At 43.6% G+C, this 17,024-nt stretch overlaps 2 protein-coding genes and 2 non-coding genes across 4 annotated transcripts; 1 reads left to right on the top strand and 3 right to left on the bottom strand.

Annotated features, from left to right (window-relative positions):
• Positions 1-5,285: 5,285 nt before the first annotated feature.
• rpl24 (ribosomal protein L24) lies at positions 5,286-9,474 on the bottom strand. The gene is made up of 6 exons (XM_034213827.1): positions 9,280-9,474; positions 9,078-9,153; positions 7,313-7,423; positions 6,393-6,529; positions 5,606-5,669; positions 5,286-5,411 (listed from the first exon to the last, which is right to left on the bottom strand). The coding sequence occupies exons 1-6, from the start codon at positions 9,282-9,284 to the stop codon at positions 5,331-5,333; spliced, it is 474 nt and encodes a 157-aa protein (XP_034069718.1). The 5' UTR covers positions 9,285-9,474; the 3' UTR covers positions 5,286-5,330.
• On the bottom strand, positions 6,888-7,068 carry LOC117544627. Its single transcript, XR_004568712.1, has one exon. It is a non-coding gene; the product is annotated as a small nucleolar RNA SNORA23 (small nucleolar RNA).
• On the bottom strand, positions 8,410-8,590 carry LOC117544626. Its single transcript, XR_004568711.1, has one exon. It is a non-coding gene; the product is annotated as a small nucleolar RNA SNORA23 (small nucleolar RNA).
• A 330-nt stretch (positions 9,475-9,804) lies between the features above and the next one.
• Positions 9,805-16,095, top strand: cep97 (centrosomal protein 97). The gene is made up of 11 exons (XM_034213672.1): positions 9,805-9,930; positions 10,706-10,848; positions 10,990-11,148; positions 12,320-12,421; positions 12,540-12,653; positions 12,747-12,913; positions 13,029-13,193; positions 13,365-13,543; positions 14,021-14,663; positions 14,804-14,879; positions 15,032-16,095. The coding sequence occupies exons 1-11, from the start codon at positions 9,894-9,896 to the stop codon at positions 15,509-15,511; spliced, it is 2,265 nt and encodes a 754-aa protein (XP_034069563.1). The 5' UTR covers positions 9,805-9,893; the 3' UTR covers positions 15,512-16,095.
• Positions 16,096-17,024: the final 929 nt, after the last annotated feature.

The raw sequence follows: 17,024 nt of genomic DNA, 5'->3' as shown, positions 1-17,024 counted from the left end.
TGCCAGGTTTGATAAATGCCTGAACTGCCAAGAGCCGAGCAGTGACGGCAGCAAAATCAGTTGGACGAGATTGAATGGTAAAGTTGTCCATAAAAAACTATTATATTCGTAAAGTGTACAGCTAATATATATATATATATATATGATTCTGTTTTCTTCAAGGTTGTGTCTTCCTGGTCGAATGTACTTATTGTAAGTCGCTTTGGATACAAGCGTCAGCTAAATGCAATGTAATGGAATGTAATATACATTAATTTGATATAAAACAATATATTTTTCAGTGGGCTGTGTCCGTCGAAAACTGCTAGCTACTGTTTGCTGTACGCACCTAGATTTTGCTGCCGTCACTGCTCGGCTCTTGGTAGTTCAGGCATTTATCAAACCTGGCAACCCCGGGTTTCCTGGCAGCTGTCAATCAAAGTCCAGTGGCTCCGCCCCAAAGTGCCAGAAACTTTTCAAGCGCGCGTAGACAGACTCCGCGAGGCTGACACACCCGCGAGCAAGCAAGAGGGCTGTCTCTCTCGCGAGCGAGCGCAGAGCCGCTCGCGGGCGCAGAGCCGCTCGCGGGGGTTTAATCTGCGCGCGAGGGTCTTTTTATGCGCGTGTAAAAGCACATTTTCCGCTCGTGAGTAGCTTGTTTTACGTGCTAGAATATTGACCCAAATCTGACTCCATACAGAGCCGCGTTCTGGTCATGGATGTACAATAAGAACTGGATACAGCGTGGGAGGCGGGGCCTCATTCATTCCTATGAGAGCTGCTCATTAGCGCATGATGATAAAATGGCCCAACTTTTGAGAGAGTGAAACGTCACAGATTACCCGGCATGCCTGAGAAGTACCCGTATGTGCACTCATAGAGCACGCGCCACTTTAACCAAAATGCTCGTTCACATCAAGCACGTCAATTTGCGTACACGTAACAGCTCCGCGCGTTCATGACAGCATGGTAATGGATGTTGTTATCATGGATTTGATATGAACGAGGCGGCAGTTAGCAGCTAGCGGCTAGCTAGTAATGATCTAGTGATATCCAATAGAGTGTAGTGCCGAGAGATAGGGAGTCGGAGGCGGTGCAATGGAGGTACAAAGCTTGCTTTAATGAGCAGCAGAAATGTAGATGTTGTTGGGTCGCAGCCCGGGACGACAAGAGAAAGAGCCAGGAGGGCACACAACATATATAGATAACAACACATATATGTCCGTGTGGAAACAATAGCCCCAACTGTAGTTCCATGTATGAATTATGTCCCAGTGTATTAATAGGTGGTCACCACACAAGCCCCCCCCAGAATTCAAACATGGCAAAAAAATCCTCGCGTCCGTGGAGGAAGCACCACAGGGGCCGAGGAGGGTGGGGCCGCAGGTGAGGACCGGGCCATGGAACGGGCCACGAAAGGGGGCCGCAGGAGAGGGCAGGGGCCCTAACGAGGGCGAGGGCACCCACACCGGGGGCCGCAGTAGGTGTCGCGGAGAACCCAGCAGGAAAGAGCGCAACCCGGCCGCAGGCAGACGCACAACAGCGGTGGGCACGAAGCCCTCGGCAGGCGTCGAGGTATCCCCGGAAGAGAGGAGCAGTCCCCCCGGGAGGAAGGAGCGCAACCCGGCCGCAGGCAGACGTGCAACGGCGGCGGGCACGAAGTCCTCGGCAGGCGTCGAGGCATCCCCGGGAAGCAGGAGAGCAACCCGGCCGCAGGCAGACGTGCCGCGGCGGCGGGCATGAAGTCCTCAGCAGATGTCGAGGCATCCCCGGGAAGCAGGAGAGGCCAGACAGGGTCCCGGAGCGCGCCACCCATGGGCCGATGGAGCATGGGCGACGTCCGGAACTGTCGAGTCGAGAGGGGGTCCAGGAGTGCGCCACCCAGGCGCCGATGAACGTGAGTGGCATCTGGATATCCCCGGAAGGCAGGAGAGGCCAGACAGGCTCCGGAGCGCGCCACCCACGGGCCGATGGCAGCATGGGCGACGTCCAAAACCGTCGAGGCGAGACGGGGTCCAGGAGTGCACCACCCAGGCGTCGATGAAAACGTGAGTGGCGTCTGGAACCGCCGTGGAGGTGGTGAAAAATGTGAGTGTCCACATGAGGTCAACCGGCTGGTCGAACCTCCTCTCCGGCACCAGAAAAAAAACAAAAACTCAAAAGGGTAGATAGCCGTTAGCTGTTGCCGTTAGCTGGCAGCCATCGGTAGCTAGCCGTAGTTAGCCAACGTGGTTAGCTGCTAGTTGTCGTTAGCTAGCGCAGCTGGGACGTGCAGCCGCACGCCCCGAAGAAACCCCACGAGGCAGCAATCGGGTTCATCCCTACCCAGCAGGTCGTGCATCGTCCCCTCTGTAGTCGGAAGGCAGATGCGGGAATGGCGAGCAACATCCCCAGCCATTCGGCGAGGCGCGCACCGAGCCTCCGTCCGCGTGCCTGTAGCAGCCACGGTCGACTCCAAAAAATCCCCGGCATTTCGAGAAAGAAACCTGAGTTTCCTTTGCCGTGTTCGGGTCCGTCTCGGAAACTTCCCAAGACGCTGTCAGGGTCACCAATGTAGTGCCGAGAGATAGGGAGTCGGAGGCGGTGCAATGGAGGTACAAAGCTTGCTTTAATGAGCAGCAGAAATGTAGATGTTGTTGGGTCGCAGCCCGGGACGACAAGAGAAAGAGCCAGGAGGGCACACAACATATATAGATAACAACACATATATGTCCGTGTGGAAACAATAGCCCCAACTGTAGTTCCATGTATGAATTATGTCCCAGTGTATTAATAGGTGGTCACCACAAGAGCCTCATTTAGCATGAAATTATTACTGCACTGTATATATATATATATATATATATTTATATACAGTGCAATACGCTTCCCAGTGCAATACGAAGCTACAGGGACGTTAATAATGTCGGTAATATTAACTCTATTTAATACAACATTTACGGTACAAGATTTAATCATACAGCCCATGTAGTATGACAATGAATTACAGCAAACATGTGCAATATATCCATTATTACAGCTCCGTGGGATGGCAGTAAGACGATATGGATCCGTTCCCATTGTGCATCCATGGGTAAAGATAAACGCAACTCACATTGGTTCCTCATACAGCATCTCTGTAAACTACGTGTATTCACTGAATTTCACTCTCTGCCTTTAACGGCTCGTTGGAGCTCCAATAGCTCCAGCCCCACCCTTCCTATGAGCACAGTGTGCTCTGATTGGTCGGGACACGTAACATGAACGTGCCGGGCGGCGCGGTCCCGTGGATTAGATGCGCGTTCATAATGCAGAGGGAAATAACTCTCAGAATAACGTTATTAGCAAATGTTTTACAACTTGAGGAACGGATGTTTTTAATAAGGGCTATACAAGTGTTCATACTGGGTAGTTTATTTAGTTAAAAATTATCCAACGAGTTACAGACCACTCTTTCCCCATGTAAATCAATGGGAAAAAGTGTTTCCGGGCCTGGCAACCAAACGGAAGTGTAGTACCGCCGTTTGGCCAGCACGAATATTTTCATCTGAGTCCGGCGCACTTCCTGGGGGCTTGGTTCTGGTGCTCTCCTTCAGAACTGCACCCCTGTCAGACGAGACATATACCACGTGATGGTGATGACACGTTAGGCTCATGATGTGTTCAAGGACCCTGACCTTGGCCAGGAAAAACAGGCACTCGCTTGTTTAATTTTTTTGCGGTCTCGATTTCTTTAATTTTTTTTCTTTTTTGCGTGTGTTTATAAATTACCTCGAGGGCCGTAGCGAAGGTCTCGTGGGCCGTATGCGGCCCGGGGGCCGGAGGTTCCCCACCCCTGATGTAGATTATTCCCAGCAGCTAAAGTACCGCATACATCTAAATCAGGGGTGGGGAACCTCCGGGCCGCATACGGCCCGCGAGACAATTTGGTACGGCCCTCGAGGTAATTTATAAACACACGCAAAAAAGAAAAAAATGTAAGAAATCTAGTCCGCAAAAAATTAAACAAGTGAGTACCTGTTTTTCCTGGCCATGGTCAGGGTCCTTGAACACAACACGAGCCTAACGTGGTATATGTCTCGACCCGTCTCGTCTGACAGGGGTGCAGTTCTGACGGAGAGCACCAGAACGCCACTCCGGCACTTCAGAAATTGCAGTACCGATAAGGAGCCGTACACATGCCGCAGTTTCTGCGTGTCAGTGTCTTTAGTTGAAAGCCCAGTGGCGATCTGATCATCTGTCATTCTGACCATACAGTCAATAACTTTGTTGTTATTAGCATCTGGTTAGCTAGCTATGCTAACGAATATAAGAAGCTTTTTCTACAACCAGTGAGGTAGAGGCACATCTTTATATGATCATTATAGTTATCAAAAAATAAGAGAATAAAGTAAACAGGTATAAAATACTATGACAGTAAAAAAAAGTTGTTATTAATAAAGAAGAATAAAGTTTGAAAGGAGAGTAATTTGCCAAATATTCATAAGGAAAAATAAATCTGCTTCCAGTTCTGTTTCATATGGGTGTTGAGAGATGTATCCATAGATCTCTTCATGTTGCTCTCAAAGTGCACCAGATTGATGCTTTTAACGTCAACATTTAAAAACAAATCTTCCCGGGGGAGCATGTCTCCCGGACCCCCCTAGAGGAGGTTAGGGCCCCCCCCCCCCCCCCCTCACTTAAATCATGTCCACATGGATAGGAAACTAAATACATTTGCACACATCTTGTATGCATCTTTCTGTTTTGGTGGTCACGCCACACCGTGCATGCATGAGTCATGGTGAGATATCTGGATTAAGAGGTTGCTTTTTCTTTGCACAGAATGAAATGAATGGGCTGTGATTTTAGTTTTTTTAAGCAGAGGTCAATAATTTGTACGGCCCTCTGAGGATATTGTAAAAATTGAAATGGCCCTTGAGAAAAAAAAGGTTCCCCACCCCTGATCTAAATCTTCGCTAAATGACAAACTTATTGCTTTAAGAATTTTCTGGTCTTCCCAATTACAGTATATGTAAAATTGTAGTCGCTTGGGGACTCTTAAGCATCAGTTGAATTCAGTGGTTTGATACCGGCATACAGCAGAGGGATCATTATTGGATTAAAATAGGCAGATTAAGGTTCGGTGGAGCTTGATGACCTCATAACCCCTTTGTCCCTATACATGTCATGATTTTCTTCCCCAAGACTACGTTTAGCAAGAAAGGAAAATTCTGTTCTGAGATCTGTCCTGTACATACTTTGGTGTTTAACATTACAACTTTTAATTTCACAATTGTCTCATAGGTAAAGCCAGGATTTTTGATAAAAGAAAAATCACAAATATGTTGGTTAAACAAAAATGTTTTATTCACAACGCAAATTAAACGGGTTTAGCGTTTTCCACCGACACGGGGTGCGTTGATCTTCATCGTCTTGGCGACCTTGGGCTTCTGTGCAGTCTTGGCAGCCGACTACAGAAAGAAATACAGAAAATAGTTACAAATCCTCATAAAACATAAGGTTGCTCAATAATCAAGTGAATACTAGGGAGCAGGCAAACAATATCTTAACTCTGTGATTCATAACTTTGAAACATAGCATCCAACATTTATTGATGAAGGGATACAACTAAAAACAGCTCTATCTGTATGGCTTCAGATCTTACCTTTGCACTGGCGGCAGCAGGCTTCTTTGTTGCTGCCTTTGCCTTCTTCACCTCCTTGGCAGCCCTGATAGAAACAAGAGAAACAATCAGCCAAACTGAACAAGGAGAATATTTGCATACCATCTTCTGTCATCATGTAATCTTAATATTTGACAAGATTGCTGAAAATAGATCCAACTAGAGAAATCCAATCACAGCAATAACAACGCATTGTCGAAAACAAACAAGTTCTGTCAATAGTTCCAAAATAAGGCAGAGATGTTTTTGTTGTCAGGTTTTGATGCTGGTAATTTCCTAGACACCATTGTACTTAATTGACAAGTGATTCCAGAAGAGCGTTTCAAGCTAAAACAAAATGTGCTTTAAGTAATGCTACAGAAATAACCAACAAAACAAAACAAAGAGCCAATATTGTTTCTTAAAAAATAAAAACACATTCTAAGAGCAATTCTTTTTTTCCCTCATCCACTTGAAAGATTGATGACATTAATCAATTTAAATGCTACAACCTACAGAGTTTAACTGACCTCTTCAGAATTTATATAATGTGAGGTTCTTAGCATAAAGTGTCCTTTAAAAGGTTGCAAAATGACAGCTGTTTGCAGGGCTAGCAGGGACAGATTACCACGAGATGGCCGACAAAAGTTGACTCAAATTCCACAATTATAACTTTGTGATATCTGTCCTGCTAAAGTGATGAACCCTTCATGTTTAAGTTATTCAGCCTGATTCAAGAGCAACCAAGAAACTGCATTCATCTTAGATAAAAGCATGTTTGTGTCCTCACCTGATGGCCTGCTCCCTCTGGGCCTTGCGGACCTCTGGCTTCTGGTTCCTCTTGGCCATGATCTCGGCCAGGGAGGCCCCAGTGATGGCCCTCTGGAACTTCACTGCACGACGGGTACGCTTCTTTGCGATCTCTTCCTGTTAACACATTATGACAAAAACCAACATTACCAACATGCCCTACTTCTGTTCACTGAACCACCTAAAAAGGACCCTACATAACGAGTAGTTTACATAAAACATGCTGCGTTGAATCAGTAAACCTGCTACCCGATGGAGGCAAAAGCTGTGAACTGAACCACGAAACGTTCTGATCATAAACTGCAGACTTTGCAGAAAGTTACCAACACTTGCATGTCTAGACTATACTTTTAAATGTTGGAATTCACTATTTTTCAAAGTAGCGTCATTTAACATACGTCTAAGCACGTTGTAGAGACCCAATGTGTCATTGAATCAGACGGCACATAATACAGTCTGAGTTGAGAATGATGTAGCGTGTAGGAGAATTTGGAGGCTGGCCAATGGAGAAATGTCATTTAAGACGTCAAGGACCAGTACTATGACCTCCTGTTGCTCTATGGCTGCAGGTGTGGAGTGAGCACTGCTGCCCAGCCTGCAAAACGCAGTCAGGCAACAGCACATGACACAGATCGACACCGTGCACACCGTTCACCCTCAGCCAAACTGACGAGTAAATGAGACTGATCATCAGATCAATCAATATGGTTTTGTAAAGCCAAATTAAAATCCCTATGTGTTACACAACATGAGGACATGCAAGTAGTGCCTTTTGAAACTGATAAAAGAATAAGTAACCAGCCAAATATCTGCACCAGACTATAACTTGTTCATCCAACAGTGCAGCATTAGAGCTTTAAATCCCACCAGGTACTGGAAACAGTGAAGCCTGTTACTTACAGACTGGCCCTTCTTGTGCTTGCGTCTGTACAGCACAGTCCAGTTGATCTGTCTGGGATTCCTCTTGGCCAGGAACGCAGCCTCACATTTGCCATTCAGAAACTGAAACACCTAACGAGAACAGGAACAAAAGTAACATTTTTAGACCACCAGTTTATAAATCCCTATAGACAGGTTTACTTTAGAATGTGCAATGAAGTGAGATTTCAGACATGGATCATCCTTTCAAAGCACTAATCACAGATCAAACATTAACATCTACAACATTTGACATTGTGAAAGGATTGTTGGTAGAAAGTAGCACACATGCCAGTCATTTTAGTGGAGGCTGCTTTGAGAGCACATCAACTCATTTATAGCAATTATGTATGTATAAGAATTCCCCACTAATAAAGGATTTCTGATCATAAATATTATTTAATGTTGGCACTCTCATACAGTTTAAAGGTCAATTGTATATTATATTCATATGAAGCATGCTGTGCATGCCATTTCCTTTTTGTCAAGCACTAAGAAGTGCATTTCTTGTATGAAAGATGCTTTGAGAACATGATATAATAATTTCCTGGGTGTATAGTACATAGTGCTGCAATTCACTTAACATACTGATACCATAGTGACAGGTTGGATAGCAAGGCAATATATGACACTGTTTTAAGTTAACATTTCCAAGCTCTACAACTGTTCTGAATGAACACAACACAGCAGTGTCAGACCTACAAAAAAGCAGCACATTAATAGAATTAGTACATTGTTATGTTAGCATGTTTCATAGCACTCAATGTAGCTGACTGGGCCTACTCCAGGCACTGTTGCTAGGTTATAAACTTGCATATTGGGCACAAACCACAAAACTTTCTGATCATAAACTGCAGTCTACCTCTTTGCAGATAGTTTGTATTTCTTTTTGATGGCTAAGGTAGTTAGGAGTTGCTTCAGATCCTCAAGGCAATGAGAAAGTGTCCAACACTTGCATGTTTAGACTAGAATTTTAAAAGGTTGGAATTGCATTTAACATACGTCTAAGCACGTTGTAGAGACCCAATGTGCCATTGAATCAGACGGCACATAATACAGTCTGAGTTGAGAATGATGTAGCGTGTAGGAGAATTTGGAGGCTGGCCAATGGAGAAATGTCATTTAAGACGTCAAGGACCAGTACTATGACCTCCTGTTGCTCTATGGCTGCAGGTGTGGAGTGAGCACTGCTGCCCAGCCTGCAAAACGCAGTCAGGCAACAGCACATGACACAGATCGACACCGTGCACACCGTTCACCCTCAGCCAAACTGACGAGTAAATGAGACTGCTCATCAGATCAATCAATATGGTTTTGTAAAGCCAAATTAAAATCCCTGTGTTGCATACAACATGCAAGTAGTGACAGGTTGGATAGCAAGGAAATGTATGACACTGTCTTATGTTATCAACATTTCCAAGCTCTACAACTGTTCTGAATGAACACAATAACAACACAGCCGCCTCAGACCGACAAAAAAGCGGCACATTAACAGAATTAGTACATTGTTATGTTACTATGCTGTAGCGCCATCAGTTAACGCTAGCAGCTAAAGCTAGCATGTTTCATAGCACTCAATGTAGCCGACTGGGCCTACTATACTCCAGGCAGTGTTGCTAGGTTATAAACTCTCATATTGGGCGACAAAGACAGCAAAAATAAAAGTTCGAATGCGACGAATTTTACTTCACACCGTATCTATGGCAAGGCAGCTAGAAACCGGTTTCGTGTTGAATGGTTAACGTACCTTTCCATCTATCCTGGCGTATCGGCGGCCATGGCCAGGATATATTTTATACCCGCTGAAACTGCACAACTCGACCCTGAAAACAAGAAATACAAGGCATCACTAAAAGAAAAGGGTACACCGTAAGGCATAATGTATATAAAAGCGTTATAACGTTTATTTAAACGTTGAGATGGCATTTGATAGTATTCTGTACACTCACTTCATGATGGCTACGAGAGGGCACAAAACCGGAAAGAAAGATGACGGCGACGGAAACGGAATTGGAAAGAATGAGAATTGGTATTTATGAACTAATAAACGGTAAATATTTATTTTAGTCAGTTGACGTGTCGTTCATAATGAATACATTATATACACATGTTGATAATGATTTGCTTTCTACTTAAAAAATAAATAAAATGAATACGTTAGCTAATCATCACACGGTTTACGCAGGGATTACGTCACAATCTGACGGTTGCCTAGCGGTTGAGATTTCTCGTTTGATTAATTTATTCTATTTTAGAAAAATATTAAATGTACATTCAATTAAATATCCACCATCAATTCGTGGGCGTTTTTGGTCATAATAGTTATTATTTTTTCTGTGTTCGATACTACCTTGTTGGCGGTAGGAAATGACGATGTGTGTAGTCTTCTCAAGCGACAGAGCCCACACTCCAAACGAGCGATGTGTCTTGTCTGGACTACAATTCCCCTAACCTCCTTGGTTTGAACCGTTTGACAAGCGACAGACGCCTCTTGTCTTTCACACCAGACTGTAGTAGCTGGTATAGTTTTTAGATAACATTCGGTGTTGCCTGATGCGACAGGATGGGGGTATCAGATTTACAAATCGACACAAATGCTGGTAAGTGGCTATGTTATTGGTTTCGCCAGACAAAAAGCGATGGTTATTTTTTGTGTGTAACGCTAGCCCTTGTGAGAAGGTTTATTATTAGCAACCCAACGTTAGCTTAGCTAGCATGTATCTCCACAGATTCCTGCACTGCAGTAAGCTAACGTTACTAACGTTGTATCTGATGCTGCTGATCAAAACAGCATGTGTCAATCCTCTATTGACAGATTTACATATAATCTTGTAGGAAAGATTAACAAAGCAATAATATCAGGCTAACTCACTGTGTTGTGCTAATGTTCTGCAAGTTGTCTAGGTAACGTTAGCTAAATAGTGAAAGACGAAATAATGACTTATCTTTGCCATACTTGTCATTCTAAAATGTCTACTGTTTGTATTGCTCGTACTTACATTCTGCACTATATAGTTTATACTTTTACTTGAACTACCTGCTGTAACTGCTGCAATTGTTTACTGTACATACTGTATATTAGATTTGATGAGATTTACTTTGTTTCTCCCAATTTGGGAAGCTGTTTTGTTAGCTTCTAAACAAGGCATTGCACATGAATTAACAACAAAATAAAATAGAAACTAAACACAAGTTATCTTAGCTAACATGCATCTCCACAGCATTTGGATGCTCAAGTACCTGCACTCCGAAGAAGGAAAGTGGAGTCTAATCTGAATGTAATGCTGTGTGTTTTGTAGCCAAAAGGGATTAGCAAAATAAAAGTTGTTGTGGTGTCTCAGTATGTCTAATCTCCACCTTATTTGCTCCTACAAGGACCTGTGGTGGATCTTTCAGCACGCGGTATGCAAAAGCTGGATCCTGATTTAATCTGCTCCGAGGACACTCACACTCTCATCCTGGACCGTAACCAAATAATGAAACTGGACTATCTGGAAAAGAGTCCTGGCCTTCAGCAGGTACACTTTAAAACCCTTTGCTTGGTTTTACTATCTTCATTTACAAGCTTAAAGTGAACTTACTGATGACTCGGTGGATAAATATAAGTAAATGTTTTTGATAGAATGCCTTTTGTAACATATTTTTATTTTCCCCTTTAGCTATCTGTAGCCAGTAATCGCCTGGTGAGAATGATGGGTGTGTCTCGGCTAACAGAGTTGACAGTCCTCAATCTTCCAAATAACAGTATTGGATATATCGAGGGGCTAAGAGACATGCCAAACCTTAAATGGCTAAACCTGTCTGGGAACAATATTAAGGTGAGTGAGACCGAGTGATAGATACTGCATCTAATGTATTCACAATAATGTCATTTCATAGATCGAACAATTAGTTTCAGCTTATGGGTTATTACTAGGGGTGCACCGAATGGGAAATTCTTGGCCGAAACCGATACCGAAAATAGGAAACAGTTGGCCGAAAACCGAATGCCGAAAGGCCGAAAATGATTAATATATATATATATAATGTATACATTTTTTACCAATGTTGTTCTGATTATGGAAATAGACATGATTATGGCAAAACTTAACTTAAATAATAATCACTATTATGGGTCCATAAAACATTTATTCAGCACTTTTGAATGCATACAGTACATTTATATATGTCATGTATTATTGCTAAAAAACATTATATCGCAGTCTTAGTGTCGCCAACTCGTTTCTAATATGCAAAGACAACAAATGCGTCTATGATGTATTTTCGATCAGACGAGATCTCTCTCCCCCGTCTGTGTGCGAGGGGGCGGGGCAGTTTACACACACGCAGCTGCTACATGCAGCGGAGCACACTGCGGAGATGGCGGAGAGAACGCGCTCCGAGGTGTGGTTAAACTTTACCCGTCTCGATGTGGAGAATACTTGTTACCATAAGTGCAATAAGAGTTTAGCATGTAAGCACGAGCAATTTGTCTAAACATTTAGCAAAAGTGCACCGCATGCAGACGGAGGAATGTACCGGGTTCGACTGTCTTTCTAGCAGCTCTGTAGCTCCATCACGAGTAACGTTTCCACGTCAGGTGTTATGTATGCTAGCAGCAACACACGGAGTTAACTACATGATACAAACATGGGTTAATGATTAGAGGAAACTGAGTTATTTATTTTGTTAAAATTTCAGCTATTCTGTTTACAGTCTGTCATCAGATTATTTAATACGATTTGTTAAAGGCTCAGGGCAATCTCGATGACAAAGGTCAATGTTCCCCCCCCTGTGAGCCAGCCGCGAGCATGGTCGCCGCGTCTTTATTACGTCATCACAACGTTAGGTTACCAACGTAAGCCTGTTCTGACATTCGGTGATATTTTTTCGGTGCTTCGGCCGAAAGGGCCTTTTTAACCATTTTCGGCCGATAATTTTCGGTGGCCGAATATTCGGTGCATCCCTAGTTATTACATATTTGAACTGACTGTACACCCTTTTACACAGGTCATTGAGCAACTCAACAACTGTGTTTCTCTTCAACATCTGGATCTGTCTGACAATAACATATCTACCATTGGTGATGTGACTAAACTGGTGGCATTAAAGGTGAGCGCTGGGGTCTCTGAGTTTAAAAGTGAGCATTAAACAAACTAAATCACAGATCAGTGCTATTCTTTTCTGAAAACAAATGTATTCTTTGATACATTTCCTGTCCATTTTGCAGACACTATTACTCCATGGAAACAGCATTACAACACTACGGACTGTGCCCGTTCATCTACCTGCCCAATTATCCATTCTTTCGCTGGCAGAAAATGAGATAAGGGATCTTAACGAAGTAATTGTTCTCTTACATGTTCAGCACTAATCTCCTTTTAAATGATATAGAAGCGAATTATCCCTTACCGACTTTTCTTTGATTTTTCCATAGGCATCGTACCTTGCACCTCTCCATGAACTGGAGCAGCTTTCCATTATGAGCAACCCTTGTGTCATGGCAACCCCATCATTGCCGGGTTTTGATTATCGGCCATATGTTATGAGTTGGTGTCTGAGCCTGAAGGTCCTGGATGGCTATGTGGTGTCACAGAAAGAAGGGTGTGTACAATCCTTTGTTGTTACAATATGCCTGTTGAAGACAAGATGAACACAGGGGTACTGTATACTGACATTTGAATCTCTTACTTATGGTGTATACATGTCATGATTACAGTCTCAAAGCAGAGTGGCTCTACAGTCAGGGAAAAGGACGTTCATATCGACCAGGTCAGCATGTTCAGCTGGTTCAATACCTGGCCACTGTTTGCCCTCTGACATCATCACCGGCACTGGAGACGGCAGAAGACGCCAAACTGGAGAAGATCCTCAGTAAGCAGAGGTATAAATCTATAAAGGGCATTACTGCTTCACGATATAAAGCTACAAAAACTGCACAGAGAAGAAAATCCTTACTTTAGGGTCACAAAAACCCTGCCATACATCATTGTTAATAGAACCTATTTACTTACAATGACCTCATGTTTGCTTTAACATTTCCTCTGCCTCTCAGGTTTCACCAAAGGCAGCTGATGGAGGAGACCCGAGGAGGCTGCTCTAGCCTTCCTCGTCCAACTCAGCTAGACGTGGAGAGGCACAGTCCTTCACATCCCGTCCCACAGGGGGGAGCCAGAGAGGTGAAACAGATCGATGCACCGGCACCAGCTGCTGCGCCATCAGTCTTGGAGACAGGTGAGAGGGCTTATGTCGCAGTGTTTTTACAGCGTTTTAGGACTAGACTTTACTCCCTTTTCCACAGTGGAGAGAACACCCTTAGTGTAGACATGATTCTCAGCTGATTGTCATAGCAACGCCACATAAAACTGACATTAATCCTTTAACCAGCTAAATCTGTTTTCGAGTTTTTGAAGGTAGCGTGGCTATTTGAAAACGGCTGTTTTTTGTAGGACTTTCAGTGAGGTGCTAGTGAGAGTGCACCATGGTTGTACTTAAAAAAGCACCAGGTGCTATCTACAACGTTTGCTAATGGACAACTAAAAAATAGACACATGTCAAATCATGCAATGGAAATGCGGTATTTGTCCGTCCATTGGTTTGATGAATGTCTGAAGCTTGCTTCTTTTTTTTTTATCGTTCTTCTTTACAAATAATTGTGATGTAAAACTTTCTGCATGAGTTTTAACTGATGGTACGTCTTCTTTTGAACAGAGCCAGTGGTGCAGTTTAACACCTGGATGAGCTGTGATTCTTCACACCAATCATTGCCTGTAGTTCGCAGCCCAAGGCCCAAAGAGGAGCACATCTACTTAGAGGATGTGCAGACAGATGAGGAGAAACTCAACAGCAGCATGCTTTCCTCTGAGTCCACCTTTCTCCCATTCACATCTGATGTGGAGCCACAAACAACCCACTCTGACAGCGAGGACGAGACACAGACATTTGAACTGGACTCCCTTGCTCCAAAGTGGCCAGCACAGCCCAAAAAGCACAACACAAACAAGACACATCAGGCCCCCCCAGTGGATGTGCAAGAGAGCGGCCTTGAAGGGGAACTTATATCTGGTGCAGCCACTACATGTGGATCACTGGGGGTCAGAGTAAGCACACCACAAAATAATCTGGAAACATCCTTTGACTTTGGTAGAGCAGAGACAAAAGAAAACACAGAGCAGGAAGAAGTCGGTATTTGTGCCAATAAATCAAATGTGACGGAAGCAGCAGTTAAAATCCAGTCATGGTGGAGGGGACAGCACACTCGCTGTTATCACCCCATGGCCAGGGAGGTGCGTAATGAAATCCGCCTGCGCAGGATGCAAGACCACATCGTCTCCCTGTCTGGAAAGTTAGACGGGTAAGCGACTGACCAGCATTGTTATTATCTTATGGCAGGAGATGGTTTAACAAGTACTGCCCATGATTGTGTTTATTATATATAAATACATATTCACTTCTTGAAGGCTACTTAAAGGTAACAATGTTATTTGTTTGCAGAGTGCAGCAGCAGTATGAAGAAGAGCGCTTACAAAGGCTGGTTCAGGAGGAAGCTGTCAAGTTCCTGTGGAAACAAGTCAGTGGTTTAAAGTCATTTTAAATTTTGCTACCGGTCTTGCTTAAACGGCTATGTTAATGATTTAATGTAGTTTTATCATGTTTCAAATAAATGATTGAACTTAGTACATGTTTAGTTAGTTTAACACTGTCCCTGTGTTTCCCCTTTAGCTCCAGTCCATGCAGCAGTGGAAGCAGTCTGTGGAGCAGCAGCTGTCCAGCATCAGTCAGGCCATCACCCCCGCTCACATCTCAGCTCCTGGACTGTGTGTCCCGCCTGTTGCATCCAGCACGGCCATCCCACCCAGCACAGGGGCCTCGTTCCCAGACTCCGGCTTCCAGTCAACGAGTGATCAGCTGGCAGCGCAGGAGGACAGCTTCCTGAGCAGCGGGACAGCAGTCTCTCTGAAGACGGTGCGAGCACTGAGCTCTGTTTGTAGCGGTGGTGTGGACAGCGCAGACTGCAGCCTGCTGGAGCAGTACCTCTCGTCGGTGCAGCAGAGGGAGGAGGAGGCTGAGGAGGGCATCAGTGATAGAACAGAAACCCCACAGCCCTCCTCACCAGCATCACCCAGCAAAACAGCACAGTCCCCCCCCCAGGAGGCTGCAGACAACAAATCAGTAGTAAAATGTCTGAAGGAAACTGTCTGAGGGTCTTCACCTAACAAACACTGTACACTACTACTGACTCATTTGGCACTGATTGCAAACTCGAGATGCATTGCTCCCTCTTGAGACTTTGTCCCTGCACTTATCTTGATAACTGACCCAAATCTCATATAACGGTGCACTTAGTTTCCTTTGTTCATCAAGACTGATCCGAGGATAGGCTTGAAAACAACAACTTACTGTGAATGTAACTCACTTGTTTTTATACTTCACTTTGTTATGATATTTAACATTTTCCTCCCTGTGTAAAGGCAACTATTGTGATGTAGGTTAGGAGCATATTAGTAGCTTCAAAGCAATCATTTTAGGATGAAACACAGTAGGTTTCTACCTCTTCTGACTTAAATATCAGGCACAGCATATCCTGTTTCCTTTCTAAATATCCACTCTGTGCTCGGCTTAGGAATTGTGGAATGTAGTGCACAAAGCTATATACTACCCATAAACAACAAGCATACTATTTATTATCACATCCAGGGTTAACAGTTTTTATCACTTAAGATCACCTCAGAATGTTGTAGCGTCTTTAAAAAAAATGTAATAAAGCTGCAATAATTATTTTCCAATATTTGTTCTTTGGTTATAATATTATGTTGAAATGACAACCTTTATTTCTGTAAAGAAGGTATATTGACACTCATTCATGGACAACAACCTTTTTTTGTCACAGCACATTATAATTTTTGGATTATTTTGGTAGGTGTTTGTATAGCCTGATTGAATGTGTGTTTGAAGTATTCAAATAATTTATCTCAATGTAGCTATAAAACTGTAAAAGGTGGACCCTTAATTAATCAATTCACAATACATCCCATGCTTTTGGTAGTTTAATCAAACTATGGATCATATTTATAATCTGATCATATTTTTTGCATTTCAAATCCTAACTTGAAAAACCAGAAGCTCTTATCTAACGTAGTGAAGTTAAAATAGCAATATTTATCTCTGAAGTGTAAAGTATAAAATGGCCAATGGTGATAAACTGGCTCCACGTTGTATTGAGTACACTACCAAGGGGTCTGAGCCTGTCTATGGTCTGAGCTCCCACGGACGCAGTGAATACATACATCTGCGGGGGTCGCTAATACATTACTAACAACCATTATTTTAATCAAAAATAATGCATGTGTCAATGTAATGAGTATTATTTACGTTAACGAGGTAAATAGGCCAAAAGAAAAGCATGTTTTCCAAAAGAACTACGAATCTCTTGAATGACAATATGCCTGCACTGCACCTCCAAGGCGCGCAATACATTATTGCGCAATCTATGCCTGTGAGCGGCGTGCTGCGCGAGCCGAGATTATGTGTGCGTGCGTTGTTGAACCTTTTCATATTTACATTTGTAGCAAGCAGTGCTGGAATTGGGCCGGTACTCACCGGTACGCAGTACCGGCACTTCTGGTTCTGACCCATGGAGTACCGGTGTTGCAGTATAACGTGAGTCATGACAACTGGCGACATTCTATTATTTTCGTCATAGGAATCGGGGGCG

Source organism: Gymnodraco acuticeps, unplaced genomic scaffold, assembly GCF_902827175.1.
Source record: "Gymnodraco acuticeps unplaced genomic scaffold, fGymAcu1.1, whole genome shotgun sequence".
In the NCBI taxonomy this organism is placed as follows: domain Eukaryota; kingdom Metazoa; phylum Chordata; class Actinopteri; order Perciformes; family Bathydraconidae; genus Gymnodraco; species Gymnodraco acuticeps.
Note: the sequence above shows the minus strand (reverse complement) of the source record. Positions and strands in the feature narration are given on the sequence as shown.

Coding starts and splice junctions, on each gene's coding strand:
- rpl24 (XM_034213827.1), bottom strand. Junction 6,530..7,312: donor AGCACAAGAAGGGCCAGTCT/GTAAGTAACAGG, acceptor ATGTGTTAACAG/GAAGAGATCGCAAAGAAGCG. Junction 5,412..5,605: donor CTGCTGCCGCCAGTGCAAAG/GTAAGATCTGAA, acceptor TTCTTTCTGTAG/TCGGCTGCCAAGACTGCACA.
- cep97 (XM_034213672.1), top strand. CDS start 9,894: ATGGGGGTATCAGATTTACAAATCGACACAAATGCTG. Junction 12,422..12,539: donor CTAAACTGGTGGCATTAAAG/GTGAGCGCTGGG, acceptor TCCATTTTGCAG/ACACTATTACTCCATGGAAA. Junction 12,654..12,746: donor AGATAAGGGATCTTAACGAA/GTAATTGTTCTC, acceptor ATTTTTCCATAG/GCATCGTACCTTGCACCTCT.